The following is a 17089-nucleotide window of genomic DNA, read 5'->3' on the forward strand; positions in this document are numbered from 1 at the left end:
TATTAATATTTTTTTCCAAAGGTATAGTGTAAAATAAATAAAAAATTAAAAAAGAAAAAAAGCAAAAGTAAAAATAAAATTTTTATCAACCTTGTCGTGTTTTCAATTTATTCTACTTACATAAATACTTACATACTCATACACCTAACGCATATGATACTGTGACACCCAAGTTTTATGATCCAAACTGAAATTTTTCATAAACTTAAAAATTTTTACAATGTCTACTGACACTACTAATGTTTTATAAACGCCAAATCAAAGCAAGGATAAAGCAAACCGTGCATCTAAGAATTTGGGCATACTTTACTTAAACTTTCAAAACATTATAGTATACAACTGAACAGCAAATCGAACAGCTGAACATTTTTATATAAAATTTAACAATTTTTCTAAATTTATTTTTTTTTATAAAATAGGTAGCGATCCAAAACATCAAAATATAAACTAAAACATAAACTGTAACAAAACTTTGTTTTGAGACGATTTGTATGTCCCTTGTATTTCTGATTTCATCAAAAAGAATCATCTGTGTATACAAATACATATGTGTGTATATTTGAAAATTTATACGCAGCATTATTCATAAAAATGTATATGTTTGTACTATAAGGGCATGTACAGTTAAACTTTTATTTTCGGAGCAATCAAAAAGTAATTTTGTTAAAAATTTAAAATTTAGTGTTGATCTTAAAAAATTATTTTGACCATTGAAATTTAATGCAAATAATTTTAATAATAATTATTCCTTGCCAGGTGCCTAAATGATTAAAATTAATCTTACCTCCTATAATCACTAGTTGGTTTAATAAATAATTTGTAATAAATGAAATTGTTTAACTTTTATTGCAATATGAAAAAAACCTGCACAGTGCACAGTTAAAATTATTTTTTTCATTTTTCCGACAAGATTAAAATTTCAAAAAGGGTAAGACTACCATTCTAAGAGTTTGTGTCTTAAAACTTACACAAAGTCGTAATACATAGGCCATGTTACAGAAGTCTTACTGTGTAATATGAAATATGCACTCATACAATCCGATTATTGCATATATATACATATACTTACAAATATAAACGTATGAATGAATCAATAATAAATATTTGAAAAAGGCATGCAAAATTAAATTGTATTTTATGATGTCGGTTTAATGATAAAATTGCTTTCGGCGATAAAATTGTTTGAAAATTAAAAAAGGAGAAAAAATAAATGAAATATAAAATATAAGGAAAAAAAATTAAATGAAGTCAAAGCTCTTTAAAAAAAAAAGAGGATTTAATTCATTTTTTTCTTTTTACATTTTTTTTAGTTTGGAACTCCAACATGTACCCTTTATTTAGTTTTTCTTTTCTTGCTGTTCGGGGAAAAGCAAGTTTTTCTTAAGAGCTTTAATTTTCTGTTCTATTTTTTACCCGTACGATTGTATATTCGAACGGTATACTAAATTTGTCTTACTGTTTGTAACGCTAAGAAATAATAGTCTGAGATATAGATGTTATTTGTTTTCGATCAGCGTCGAATTTTGAATCTTTCGCTTCGTCTCACCATCTGTCCGCCCGTCCCAACGATAGCTCGAAAACTAATTGAGCTAAGTTCACTAAATTTTCAGCAATGACTTATTATAGTAAATTCCAGAACAATATTTAAATTGGTTCTGATGGTACTGTTCGGGTACCTGCCATACAACTTCCAAATTTATATGACTATATTTCAGAAACTATAAAAACTGTGATATTGAAATTTCACACAAACGAATAAATTAGATGGGCCAATGTGTTTGATAAAAGTCGTTGAAATTGTTTGGCTCCTTCTTGTAGCTGCCATACAGCCCCAAAAGTTATTTGGCCTTATATCAGAAATTATTGGAATTATAATATAGAAATCTCGTGAAAACAAGTATATAATTAGGGTTGTTACGTGTGATAAAAATCGTTGAAATTTCTTGACTCCTTGTGATAACAGCCGTACTTAGCTGTTATCACAAGGAGCCAAACTACTCAGCCGTAGTTTGGCCATATCTTAGAAAATATTGAAGAGTACTGAAATTTTGTACACAAAAAGTACGCAGTACAGAAATTTTGCATAAATTAATATAGTAATACGGCATAGTCTGTCCCATAGTTAGCTGTGGAATATTCATAACTCGCACATAGGATAACAATGTCGGACGGGTATCACAGAGTTGAAATGGTCAACTCTATTTTTTCTCGTTTCTATATGTTATTGAAAGCGATTGCACAATTAACGTTGTCATAAGCCCTTTGAATTACAAAACTACATATATAGAGGCGTTTTATACACTGGTAAAGTAACATATACCTATATATCAAGGTATATATACCCAAACATACGACTATATACACATTTAGTTATTTGAATGAAATTTGGACAAGGTTACTCTATTTCAAAGTATAGTATTAAGCATCTCTAATGTTATACATACATTACATAACACACAGGCAGTGTATGGTATATAATAGACTTTTTAGAATATTATAAACCTTAAGTTTTGAAAAGACTTGCGGAACAAATTGATTTAAAAAAAAAATCAATTATAAAGGCTCCCTTTTTTTCCTTCTATAACATATTGGGCAGATTATTATAATTTAAATATAATATATGTGTACATACGTTATATGAATGTTAATATTTGCCTCTGCCATGTTACTATTATTCTATTATTGTCAATTACAAATTATACACGTACATACTATCAACTTTCAGTAATCTAAATTACTTTAATTAATCGGTAAAATTACTATATGAAAAGACTTATAACTAAACTCAAGTAGCAAGAAATTGGATTAATTTTTTAAAATTAGAATATACGGCAAACTGAAGTTCTTCGAAATTTAAAAAAGATATTGAAGTCTTCTTTTTGAAATAAGTCTTTTTCTTGTTTAATAGTTTAAGCCAAGCATCGTAAATTTATGTAGTTTTAAAAAGCGACGCTAGACCCTTTGAAATACCTTTTCAAATTTATCCAAGATTCATCTGCAGTAAAGTAAGTTATATATTATTATGTTAGGTATCTGAGGTGTAAATCATAAATTAATATCTACAACATAGTTACAATCGTTGCAATTGAGTTTAAAGTTTCTATGAATATAACAAATTTAAACAAAAAAGAAAAATGCATAGTCTCCTAACAAAATCTCTTGATTTGGGAAATCGTAACTGCATATTTCATAATAAAAAACCATCTTAATTTAATTTAATTTTTACCACTTTTCCAAAAAAAAAAATTGGATAAAATGTGCTTATTAGTTTTATTTAGTTCATCCATAATATAAAGCTGAAATTTTATACACGAATAGACACTCATTTATGTAGAAGAAAATTTTTTCGTCGTTTTTTTTTAAATCATTTTTCTTCTGCACATTTTAGAAGACTGAAATTAACAGTTTTAAGATACTAATGAATAAAGTATTTCATTAGAAAAACATTTTTTTACTACCATATAATTAGTTCTCAATTCCGAATTCCATTATCTTAACGCTTCTTTCAATTTTTTTTTCTTTCATTGAAAATGTATGCAATAATTTTAAATTTTTGGCTTTTTCAATACTGAAAAGTGCTCCCTTAAAAACCCTTAGTTGGATCTAAATTTATTTTCTAATAAAATTATTGTGGTAATATTGGACAATCAAAAAATATTGACGCACGTATTTTGTGATTTTAAATTCTGACATATTGAATTGTTGATCATTGTTGTTTTATTATGATGACTTAATATATGCATAGCACATTATTATTTGCCCTAAAAAATTAAATTTAGAGAATAATTTAAGAGAAACAAAATTGGTTTTTGAAATTCCAAATAAAAAAAAGAAAAACTGTTAAAATTGTCGCATTGTAATTTGCTTCATAAACAAAATAAAATAAAGTTGCGTCAAACCAATGGTTTGTATTGTAGCACTTTTCGCTTCAACAATTAGTGAAAATGCTGCTTTTAAATACAGTCTATGTATATCTACTACACTATTAAAAATGTTTTTATTCATATACGAAACTATTTCTAGGATTGCATATATTCAGGATGTACGATTTATGCAATCTTTGATATAAAGCAAAAATTAATTTAAAGAGGGGTCAACATTACGCTCTATTTTAAGGGCTAATTGCGTAAGTTAAGAAAAATAATTATATTTTTTAATGTCATGAAATTTATCGTTAGCTTTTTCCGTTCATAGAAATTTGCAAAAACTTGCGGTTTCGCAAATATAAAGCGTCAAAAAATCAAATCTTACAAATTTCAAGAGGCGATAAGTTGAGAGGGGGTGGAGATGGAAAACAATTTTCTTCCAACGAAATAAACTATTTATTACACTAGTTAACTATTTTACTATGGACAGAGTGGAACTAATAAGCACTTTTTTTCAAAAAATTTTTGGAAAAGTCCTAAAAATAGCAGTTTTTGAGGATTAAATACAAATATTCATCATAGAAACGTGACTTTTAATATTAAAAAAGATGTAGTTTTAATAATATAAATTTTTTTATAAAAGGAAAAATAGAAACAACGAAAAATTAAAAAGCACAGCGCAATATCTTTTTATACGTGTGAGTGTATATCAATTAATATATGCATTGTAAACACATATATGTACATGTATGCGTTATATGTATTATACATGAAAGATTTCCAAAAGCATATATGTGTTACTTGAAACATTTCCAAAAACAAAGGAAGCATTTTTTTTAATAAATTATTGCTAAAAACAAATTGCAAATTTTTTAATTTACTTATTCATGTATGTTTATATGAACACGTACATACTCTAATTTATACCTAATAATAATTGAAAATATTACCCATTCAAATATGGTAATTACTTCATGTATACGAATGTTTGACGGATCCAATTTTCCGAGGCATTAAATGTCAAAAATAATTAGCCTATATTGTTGAAAAAAGCCTCATTTTAAGAAACGTATCATCTTCCTTATACTAACTGCATTCCACAAACTAATTTTAATTATTAGCGGAAAAAGTTTATATCACAATGAGCTTTTAAACATACCAAATAAATCCTAATTCAAAATATTACTGAACATTAACAGAACCTAACTTTTCCTGTACTTAGCTGTTTATATAAGAGTTTTTTGTATGGAATCAGGCGCATAAAAAAATATTTGATGTAATTTAGATAAAAACAATTTAAGACAGTTTTGCTTTAAGTACATAATTCTGCTAAACAAGCGAAACTAATTTAAAAAAAAAATCTTATCTATTATTCCCATTAATACATCAAATTTATATCGTGCCATAAATATGTAGTCATTGCATACTTTTTAGCTGAACGTTAACATAAATTTCGATTTCGACCGTTATTTAGGGGAGTAAAGATTAATTATGTATTATATTTCTTGATCGTAAAACATTTATAGTTAGAAAACGAACAAAAAAAATTAATAAAATAAACCATTAATTAATTTCTATAAGTAGTCAAAAATAAAACAGTAACAGTAAAACTGGACTCAGCAGATATACTATTCAATTTTTATACAATGAGGTTATTTATAGTAAAACAATAATTTACATTGTCAGTTTGTATCATTGCATGCAAATTTGCAATAGGCATGACAAAAGAACGGTAGATTTTGCAGCTCATTTTGATTACAGAACGGCGGCAGCTGGTTGATATTGTATAAATATATACATATATTCTCATTTCTGTAATAAGCTGTCAAATAAAAAGTTGTTGAAATTATGAAAACCAACTAGACTTTTGTTAAAACTTGAATAATTTCATGCCTTACGTATAAATCTCTTAAAATATTCACCCACTTATATGTATGAAATTTCAATTTTAGAGAGTTCAGAAGGTTTGCGAACATGGACAAAGGCGGACAGAAGAAAAGTTCAACAAATGAACTAATTTTTTTGCTATTTTTTTATATTTTGCCCAAAAACATTAATATCCGAATTTTAACCCAAAGTCAGTTTGAAACAACTATATTAAGTTTTGTGTTGTAAAAAAATAATAACCTTCATTTTACAATGAAAAAGCTATAGTTATCTATAACTCAAATCTACCATAATTAACTATCATCTTTTAACTACAACTCAATCTACCTTAATAAATATTTAAAAAATATAATGCAACCAAAATTTTTAAATCATAAATTTATTTTAAAAAATTAAATATTTTATTAAATTTAATTACTAAAAAAAATCCCTATACTGCAGTAACATAAAAGTTTTCTACTTAGAATTTCATTTTTCTTCAAAATTATTTCAACAAAAATATACTTTTTATTCTTTTCGTAGGTCAAATACTTTGCAGAAAAATTTGTATACCAATTCAATTATATAAAATGAGCTTTTTGCTTGCATATTTCTAAGAGGATTTTCATAAGGCACCTGAGCTATAATTATAATTATATATTTACATTGAAAAAAGGCTTTCAATGGTTATATAGCATATATACATTTTTTATACCTTCTTTAATATAATCATACAAAATAAAATTAAAATATCTATGCATATACATAATCTAATATATAAGTTATATATCATATTTGTCATATTATATATAAGTTATTAATAATCCGTCTAATAACTCAAATTATAAGTCTAAGAGTGTAAAACAGGTGCACCAAAACATATATATATATGTAAAATTAAGAAAAAGTTTTAAAATAATTTACGTATTTGCAAACTTACATTTAGACTTGATACAAGTAATAATATTGTATTAAATATAAAGAGATAAAAAAAAATACCAATTCACTTAACCATCAATCAAAAAAATAGGTTAAATTTATTTCTACTGAAATTCGACCACGTGCCGAAACGGACGGACTAGTCAAACGGTCTAACCATTAGCTCGGCTCTATCGTATTTTTGTGTGTACATTCCGTAAAGGAAGGCACGGAGCTGCTGTCACAGCGCTTTAGACTAAATCGAGAGGTCTCGTTCGCTTCAGTCTCTCCTGTAAATCAATACCCTCTCCCCTATAAGTCGAGAGGCCACGAAATATACATACTGTTCCAAACGAGCCCTATGTTCTTTATTTCCTCAATTACTTGGGGAACACCCAGATCCCTACAACTGTAACTATTGCGCACATACCAAGGAGCATTAACCATATATTGTTTGTTTGATGTGTATTTGCTTTGCACAGCCCCAGAGCTGCAAGCTATACATCCATATAGTCTTTATGATTTGGTAATATTTCAACAACTTATTGTAGGTTGACAATTTTGGTAAGACAGGAGCTAATACCTTATTGTTCTTTCGATCTGAGCTTGATATCCAAAGTCATACCTAGGTATTTCGCTGTTCCTTGGATTGATACTTTGACACCATTGAAATGCAGTGGTTGTGGGTTTACTAAATTTTTTTTTGTGAAATATGCATTGTACAGATTTACTTTCAGTTAGCTTAATTTTCCGTGTATTTGTCCATTTACTTGCTTCCTGTAATTTTTTGTCGATTGTTCAACATCAGATCCTATTGTCAATATTGCTGTATCGTCGGCAAATATAGACACAGTAACACCCTCAAAATCTGGCAAATCGCTTGTATAAGGCACGTATAATGTAGGCCCCGAATACTGTCCTGAGACACACACGGTTTCTCTGAGGAGAACTCCTCGTCATTTTTAATTCGAAAAAGCCTGTCAGATAAATTTGATTCAAGTAACTCCACGAACTGCAAAGGTTTCAATTTCTTAATTTTAAATATTAAACAGTCGGAACAAACTTTATCGAATTACTAAAATTCAGTTAACTTGGGGGAAAAATTCCTTCTAAGTCAACTGTAAATATTTCAGCTTTATATCATTTTTTGCCCATGATCCATCTGATTGTTTGAGTGTGGGGATTCGCTTTATAGGTTTTGGGTACTCTTCGTAATTTTCCATAACGAATAAATCGTTTTTTTAGTTTCCAATAAACCCCTCATATAACTTGCGTATAATACTGATTTAAAATTTTCTACTTTTCTTTTGAGTGTTTAGAAAATCTATTTACAACATATTTTGTGACACGACACTTGAAATTTACGTTTAACCCCTCTTTTTTGCACTATTAAATCAGTTATAGCTTTAGGATAATTATTCGATACAGGTTTCAATTCAGAGAATTTTTGTATTTTTGCGGCTTTCTATATCAATTTAATAAAACCCTTCACTTCAGAATCTAGTTGATCTTTGGTCTGCAGTTCAGTATTGAGTTTTATGTTTCAAATAACATCATGTTTAAAACCTAACACAGATTGGGTTTTTTTTGACTTCCGTGGGCTTCGAAAACTGACAAGGTGTTCCTTGTTGTAGTTTTGACACCCAGCCTGAAAATTATCTTTTTTATTACATTTTGCTGTCATATGATTACCAGCACGATTTAAGACATTTAGCTCCTCTTTGACAAAACCTTTGTGTGTGTCAGAAACTCTGGCATCTCTTGCAAAAAAAAAATTTTTTTTGATTGAAAATTTATTATTAGACTATGCCAATACTTACACAAAAAAATTCTTTCTATAAATTTACTAAATTTTTTGTAACTCGATTTTAATCATTTTTTCAATAACTTTCCGATTAGAGATATATGTTTTACATTTTCGGCATGTGTCTTTCAATGTCTTTCCATCAAAGCAATAGCTCAGAACTTATTTACCTAGATTCAAAGCTTGCGATAGAGGAATCAGAGAATGTATATAAATTCATAAGACAGTTCACATTGTTACCACTCATAAGTTCATATTAATATAAGAAGGTTAATAATTCATAATTCCAGCATTTTAACATATAAACATATATGTAAATATATATTTTAAAAGTTTTCTTATTGTTTACATCAATATATTTGATATTAAAAGTTAAAACTACTTTTAATTATTTTGGTACGCTAAAAATGCAAACCAGAAACTTTTGATGCTATCAAATTGTACCCCAAATTCAATTTAATAACAATGATAGTGGCAAAAATGTTTTTTAGTCATATTTCAGTTGCCGTTCTGGCGCGACGTATGACGCAGTGAACTGATGTTTTAATATTTTAATTCCAGATGTAAAAACAATGAATTTATAAATTTTTTGGAGAAATCAGGACTCAGAAACCAAACTGGGGCCGATTTTACATTTTCTGCTATATTGACAGAATTTCTTAAAACTTAATATTTGAGTTCCAGTTGTTACCACAAGTTACTGACGAACTTTTCTTATAATTCGGACGGCACAAAATGAAATTCTACTAAGAGCCAAATTTACATTTTTCAACGTACGTTAACTAAAAGCATTATAGTGTCCTAAAAATTCTAAAATAGTGTTTAAAATGCATTTTAATAATCATCTGGAATCTGAACAATATACATTGCAGTCGGTTATGCGCTGATCATATCAGATTTTTTGCAAAGTATTTATCATGTGACAAGAAACCTGGATTCACGAAAAAAGTAAATTCTAAAAAAGAAATTTAATAAAAATATACGAAAGAATAAATTAATCTATAATCAAATTTTTCATTTTTATCATAAAAGTTACAACAAGGAAATCATTTGACGGGATTGGTAATTTTTCAAAAAAAATTCGAAAAAAAATTTTTTTACGAAATTTTGGATAAAAATTTAAGGATCACTATTGGAATCTGAAAGCAAAACGCAAATGGAAACATTTTTTATTGGTGTGAAAATTTTTAGAGATCATTTTTATGTACGATTAAAGTATGTACATACATTTCAAATTAAATATTAACAATATTAATTCGCCTTTTTTAAGATTTCTTTAAATATATAAAAATGTTTTTTATTAAATTTATAAAAAAAAAACATTAAATGTTTGTCCTGTATTCTATAGTGTGAAATCTTGCACTACAATTTAAGTCTTGTAAATGATTGAGATTAAAATTTTTAATGAAATCCTTTACCATACACATCCATATGTGCATGTATATAAATACACATACGAGTAGTAATTTATTTATTTTGTAACCGTACATTAAGTTATTTCAAGGTTAAGTATCTTTTAAATTAAATATATATTAAAAGTTCTTTTAGAAATTTAAATATACACTTATAAAGAAACAAGGAATAACAAACAGAAAAATAATTTTTATTTTACAAAATTGAGTTCTTTTTCAGTTGGGTTTTAACGGGTTAGAAAAGAAAAAAATTTATAAATATGAATTTCCTTTCTTAAGATTTTTAATGTATACGTATACATATTATATAATATGCTTATTTAAATATGAGCATGCAAAGAAAGGAGTAATTTTGATAATTGTCGCTGAAGCTGTTCACAAGATTTCTGTATAGAAAACTGAATGCAATATTGTATACTATGTAAGTACTTACATTATATACTTATTTCAAGAAAAAGTATTTTAATTTCGTGTCAAGGATTTTAACAAAATAAAAAAACCAAAAAATAAAAAAAAAATCTCAGGAAGTTTAAAATTACAGAAAACTAATTTGAAAAAAAAAAATTTAAACTTTTCATTCTTGGCACTGAAGACTAAATTCAAATGAAGAGGGCAGCAATACTTGTGCAGTCATACTTATTCGAAGAAAAACAAAGGAAAAGTTTTATTTTAATATTTAATTTATTATTTAATAAAAAACATCATTTTTTAACGAAAATTTTAATTAAACTTATAAATTAATTTAATTTATCAAAATAAAAATTATGGGAAAAATGACAATTTGACAAAGAAATTTTTTCATTTTCAATACAAAACTTATTTCTGACTTTTAATCTTTTTCGGCACAATTTGGAAAAAAAATTAAAAAAATCTGCCCAATATCATTTCCATTCCGGTAAACGTTCGCTCGTCTATCCATTTGTCCAACATTGTTAAAAATGTAAAAATAATAAAACTATGTATATCTTATAGTAAAACTATTATTTCTCTGCATAGCTTTTTTGCGTATCTAAACTCTCCTCCAAATTATAGTTCTCCAAATACGTAAAAATTAAAATTTTAGCAAACGAGTCTGTTCAAGGCAAGCGTAATTTATTAATTCTGTGAACATAGAAAGGTCAAGAAAATCGCGTCTTTCATTAAAAAAAACTTTGAAAAAACTTATTTTCATTATTCGATAGTTCGCTTTCGTTATTAAAACTTAAAGCCAGCTTAAAGCTGATGATATTTTCAGGGAATTCGAGTGGCACAAAGCAGAATTCTACTAAGAACCAAATTTATACTTTTCTAGGTATGCTAACTAAAAGATTTGTAACTTCCTTAAAATTGGAAGGAACTTTTCAAAATGCGAGTTCATAATATTTTGTAACGCTTTCACTAAACTAGCAAATAACACTTTCGGTCATTTATGTGCTAACCACATCAGATTTTTTATTTTAATTAATTCTGAATTTTAATCGTGTTCCTCAAAACAATAAAAAAAATTGTTGTAGTTCGACACAATATAAAGTAAGAATCGATTATTCTAGGTTATTACCGTAGCACTTGTCCTAGAATTTTATAAACAATTCTCATTTTCGGATTGAAATAATGTAAAAATTGGTATTATTTACTATTTCTCAGGTTTTATGTCATAAATTTTGAATTACTTGCCACTCACTTTCACGAAATTACAAACCAAGCACATATATACACGCATAAAAATTTTTATGACATTATACATTTACAAAAGATTATTCAAAAAAAGTAAAGCTTATTCTGATTTTAAATGGAAGCAATCTCATAAAATAAGACCGTAATAACAGAAAAAAACAAGAAAAATTAATTCCTCATATATATAGGTATACATATTATATTTGTACATAAATAAAATAGATATAATATGTATAAATTCATAATTATACTTCAAATTTTACGTGTTGTGATGACAGAATAATGGCTTTAACACGCCAAAATCTATATAAAAATATTAATTTACTTCAAGAGTTATAACATTAGAATTGCCCAACTCATTTGGCAATCCTTAAAAATAAAAATAATCTTCCGGATAGCAATCAATCTAATGTTACAAAACTAAAATGATATAAGTTTGTAAAAATTATGTTACTGGCAACTGATATTCAATTACGTTACGCAAACATTAAAATTTTTCGTTAAAAAGCCTGATTAAGAAAGAAAATTAAAAATTTTGATCAAAATTATAAAAATTTAAATGTTTAAAGTTCTAAATAATAAAAAAATGATAAATTACATAGAAATTTGAGAAGTGTCTTTCAAATAATTTTTTGCAAACATAACAAGAAATTTACTCTCAGAAAATATTTTTTTGAAATAAAATATTTCAATTAAGGATAATTCCTTAAAAATAATATGCGGGGACGTAAAAAGAAAATGTAAGAAGAAGGTGCAAACTATAGATGAAAGGTTTCTATTCTATTATATTAAGTAAATGTGCTAGTAATAATTAATACTAGCTATGTTACAAAACGCTGCATCTATAATACATCATAATTTTTAATATTTGCATTATTCAGACAAATTTCTATCAGTTATTTATTGCAGTAAATAGGTATAGTACGAAATTGTAAGAAAACCATCAAGAAAGTTGTGTGAATATATAGAAAATTACATTGAGAAACACGCAAATAAAACATTGATTTCAAACGAGCCACATTGAATAGATCATCTTCACCGTTTATATAAAAATTAAATAAAATTTTTATAACAAAAATTAAATTAGAATTTTATTAAAACCTTAGTAATCAATCTTTATCACTTATACATATACTATAAAGATTTCAATTAATAAAATCAAATTGGCGCATAAATTGTCAGTAACATAAACCTATAAATATACGTATGTATGTAAATATATACTCGTATATTTGTGTACAAATTTCTTTATAAAATATTTTTATACAGATATTGTTATAAATATAAAACATATTTTATATAATTTATATTTCGTATATAAACGAGTAAACAAGAAGAAGAACCATTAATATAATCAGTATATTACGAATATAGAATAAGGAATAGGACAGAAAAATATACACATAGTTTGAGTTACAAAAGAAAACCCGAAAATTATTAAAATCTAACAAGTTTACACTGTTGTATTTCGTGTCAAAAACAGAAAAAATAATAATAAAGAATATAAGAATGTAATTTACAACACAAAAACATACGAAATAAATTCAAAAATATCTAATAAAGGAAAATATGTACACATACACATATGTATGTTAGCTGAATTATATACGCACATGGTCATATCTTACAATCTTTGCTATATTGTGCTGCATACCCACTATATGTATATTCTATGAACATATAATAAAATCAAGGGAAAAACAAAAAATATAATCAAAAACAAAAAAAAAATAAATAAAAAATAAAATATAAAAAATGATACATTATGACTTATAAAATTTCGCCCAACACCTAGCTACTATTCATTCATTCTAACTTTTTATAATATTAAAGCTCTTGACATCTTGTTTTCCACCATTATTTAGTTCATTATTTAAGTATTTTAGCATTCTTATTTTTTTTTTGTTTTTACGCTTTTCTACTTCCGAGGGAATAATTATTGCATGAAGAAGAAAAATCAAAAGTAAAATAAAAGGCAATTACAAAAAATCATATACACATATACATACATTTTTCTGCTATTATAAGAAAAAATAATAATAACGGCAACAGTAACAATAACAATTGTAAATAAAAAATAGAATAATCCAAAAAGGATAAAAGATGTAAGCATATACACTAGGTAATATACAACAACCGTTACATTAATTGCAAAATGTAATATATATATGTAAAACTAATATCCAATAAATTTAATATAAATTAACAAAATATACAATTAACTTATATTTATAGGTTGGAAGTCGGATAAATTAATATTTACACACAACCGATTCTGACAATATTCGCCATCTAATTAGCCCAATTAAACGAAGTTCTACTGTAAAAGTATTGTTAAAAATAAACAAATGTTTACTTGTAAGTAAAATCTTTTTATTATATTCGTTTTTAACGGGTGTTCTTATTATTATAAATTTATATTGAAATTCTCCTCGCAAAAGAAAATAAAAATTCGCATTTGTTTCCAATTTTCATTTTACATTAAAGAACTTCTTTTGAAGTCAAACGAAAATTTAATCAAATAAGGTAGTGTAAAGGTCAAACATAGTTGTTCTAGAAATAAAGGTTTTTTGTTTGAAGTAAATATATTTTCCTTCCCGGGAAAGCAATTTAAATGAACATTCGAATATTACAATTATTTATCTACATTACTAATTTGTTTTATTTAAAGCCGTCAATACAGAGTAAAAAAAAAATAGTTCTCAGAACGATGTCGAAAAATTTATACCCCTGGAGAATGAAATGAATTATTCATAATTATTTCATTCACTACTTAAACAACACTATCAATGTAATTGTAATTTAAGAGTGAGGGGTTTCATTTTTTTGTCATTTATATTTAAATATACTTTTAAAATATGAGTATTATTAAATTAATATTTTTTGTTTTATAAAATTTCCGCAAATATTATAATAAATGTAAATTTTCAAATTTCCTCTTCGCAGAATATATTCAAAGTTTATTGAATTATTAATCTATACTTTTTTAACCTGTTTTTACGCACAAATAATAAGCACGAAAGAAAATAAGACAATTTTATTTATAAAGATTCTATAATAACTCAAACACAACCTACACAATAATCAAGTTATTTTAATAACAACATAATGTTTTTCATAATATCATATATATCTATTAGGCCACCACGCTGAAAATATTTTCCGAAATTTTAAATCGGAAAAAAATACAAAAACAATTTTTAATGTTTTCGAAGTATGCCGATTGAAATATTTTTTTTTGTTAAATTTTTTAACATTCTTTATAATTCTCATTTTATTTAGTATAGTTGTAAAAGCCATCTAGTTTGCAATTATTATTTTTTTGCTTTTTTTTTAATTTCTTTTTAAATTTTATTTCTTATTCAAAAATTTTACTCTGCGCTAAAAATTGCAATTTTGTTTTTTTGAAAGCATTTTTCAGATGGAATTTACTAACATAAAAAAACATAAATATAGAATCCGTACAGCCAAAAATATTTATCAATTTCCTTCACACAAATAAATTCCGACACCCCTTCTATTTAAACTTCCTATAAATTTGGAATTTAATTTGATTTGCTTTTTGAACTTGGTGGCCTGATAGATATAAATGGCATTAGTTTTTCTTATGATAATTTTTGAAAATCAATTGGCAACAAAGTTTTATTAAAAAATATTAAAAGGAATATTTCTTAAATCAGGTTGTTTTGTTTTTCAAGAATTTAAAACAAGAGCTGTAAAAAAAATTTATAATTGCAACCAGTTTCTGAAATTTCATTTATAAAATTGATATAACTTAGAAAAAGTTATATCGAATTATTTTAAATAAGTGCGTATACGTATTCCTTCGATTCTATAATTGTTTTACATATGCATAAATATTAGTTCAATACAGAATTGATACAATTATATTCCTTTTACAATTTAAGCATTGATAAAATAATTTGTAACCACGAAAGACTTTGTAAAAACTACCTTTTTTGACTGTTATTTGAAACATTTTATTCAAAGTATATTTATACGCAGCTCTAAATTCCTCCCTCTATATAAATATTATGTACATGTAAATATTTTTATGCGTAATTGTGAAAATGCTTTGTCACAAATACTTGGCATTTCGAAAAAAAACTCAATTAGTGTTCTGTTCTTTGAAAAAATCTATAATATATGTGACAACATTCTAAGTCGCCCCATTAAAATAAAATTTCCAGAATTTTGAAATCAAAATTGTTATTACCTATTTACAAACAGGTAGGTATATCAATTTTTTCAGTTGAAATAATAAATTTATTCATTATTTTTTATCAGTGTTTTCTGCATGATTTTTCATTATTTTCGAAAACATATCTATCTACCTACTTATACGAGTAATATTACTTATGTAGCTTAGTAGTGTATTTGACATAATAATTTGAATTCAGTCTAAAGAAAAAAATTTGTTATTTTAGATTTTAAAGCATGTTGACGATGATGAATACAATGATTAATTGATTACTTTTACAAAAAAATCGAGAGAATCAATAGTTTACAACTTTTCGCTCGCGTAACCGAAAAATTATTGTCGTTGGAAAATTTTCTTCATTTCTCTATTGTTGCGTTCACTTAGCTACAATTAATTGCAAATTATACATTAATCTTTTTCTTGTTTCATACATGTATATACACTTGTCCTGCTCAAATAGCAGCTTAACCACCACAGTAATTGCACTGCACATCCATTTATACTTGTTTTTAAAACAAAAATTTCTCTTTAAATTATATCTTCTTTAGCACTATCCTTTTGTTAAAGTTACCAACCTCGATGCAAAGTAAAAAAATAATTATGTGTTTATATAAGTATATATAAAAAAATAAAAATGGCTACCACCTACTATCCATCTTGTTGTTATGACCTCTAACTGATCAATTATAATTTTTATAACAAAAATATTATTGTTATTTTTTCTATTTTACTTTTTTTTCTCATTTTTTTTAGTATTTTTTGATAAGGACTTCAATTTAAATGAGATGGTGATGATGGAAGGAAAGAATATCAAATTTGAATTTCAATAACAAATCAAAAAGAATATAAAATATAAAAATAAAAAAATATAAAACAGATAAATAAGAAAAATAAATTTCCAATCTCTTTTTTTCTTTCCTTTTTAGAATGACAGTATAAATTTAATTGAACTTTTCTCATACATTATGAGATTTTTATATTTCAACTTCAATAGATCGTTTGTCAACTGTCAACACAAATAAAAGTATGTATAATATTATATTAGTATTTGTACTGAACATATGTAGGTACATATGCATTATTTTATAAATAAATAAATATATTCTATATACAGAGATATTATAAAATGTACATTTATTTTTTTATACAAACAGGATGTTTCCATAATTTGAACTTTTATATCTATAAATCCGAAGTTTAATGAAAATTTTCATTACTTGCAACATAAAAAAAAATAATTTATAGTCAATAAGTTTGTATCTAACTTTCAACAATATTTCCTTGAATCTTGTGGTACAGATGACGATGTAGTACACTCTACATTAAAATTCGAGAATTACTGTTATAGGAATAAAATTGGTAAATTTAA

General features: G+C 25.6%; 1 protein-coding gene across 1 annotated transcript in view; it reads right to left on the reverse strand.

The window, feature by feature from the left end:
* LOC129615112 (out at first protein) overlaps positions 1-17089 on the reverse strand; it is a 148183-nt gene that overhangs the window by 127248 nt on the left and 3846 nt on the right. Inside the window, exons 2-3 of the mRNA XM_055530187.1 lie at positions 7425-7589; positions 7234-7341 (exon numbers count right to left, since the gene is read on the reverse strand). Of these exons, the coding sequence (XP_055386162.1) occupies positions 7234-7341; positions 7425-7589 (273 nt within the window). The remainder of the gene's footprint in view (positions 1-7233; positions 7342-7424; positions 7590-17089) is intronic.

This window comes from Condylostylus longicornis, unplaced genomic scaffold (assembly GCF_029603195.1).
Source record: "Condylostylus longicornis isolate FDR11 unplaced genomic scaffold, ASM2960319v2 ptg000135l, whole genome shotgun sequence".
NCBI classification, from domain to species: Eukaryota; Metazoa; Arthropoda; class Insecta; order Diptera; family Dolichopodidae; genus Condylostylus; species Condylostylus longicornis.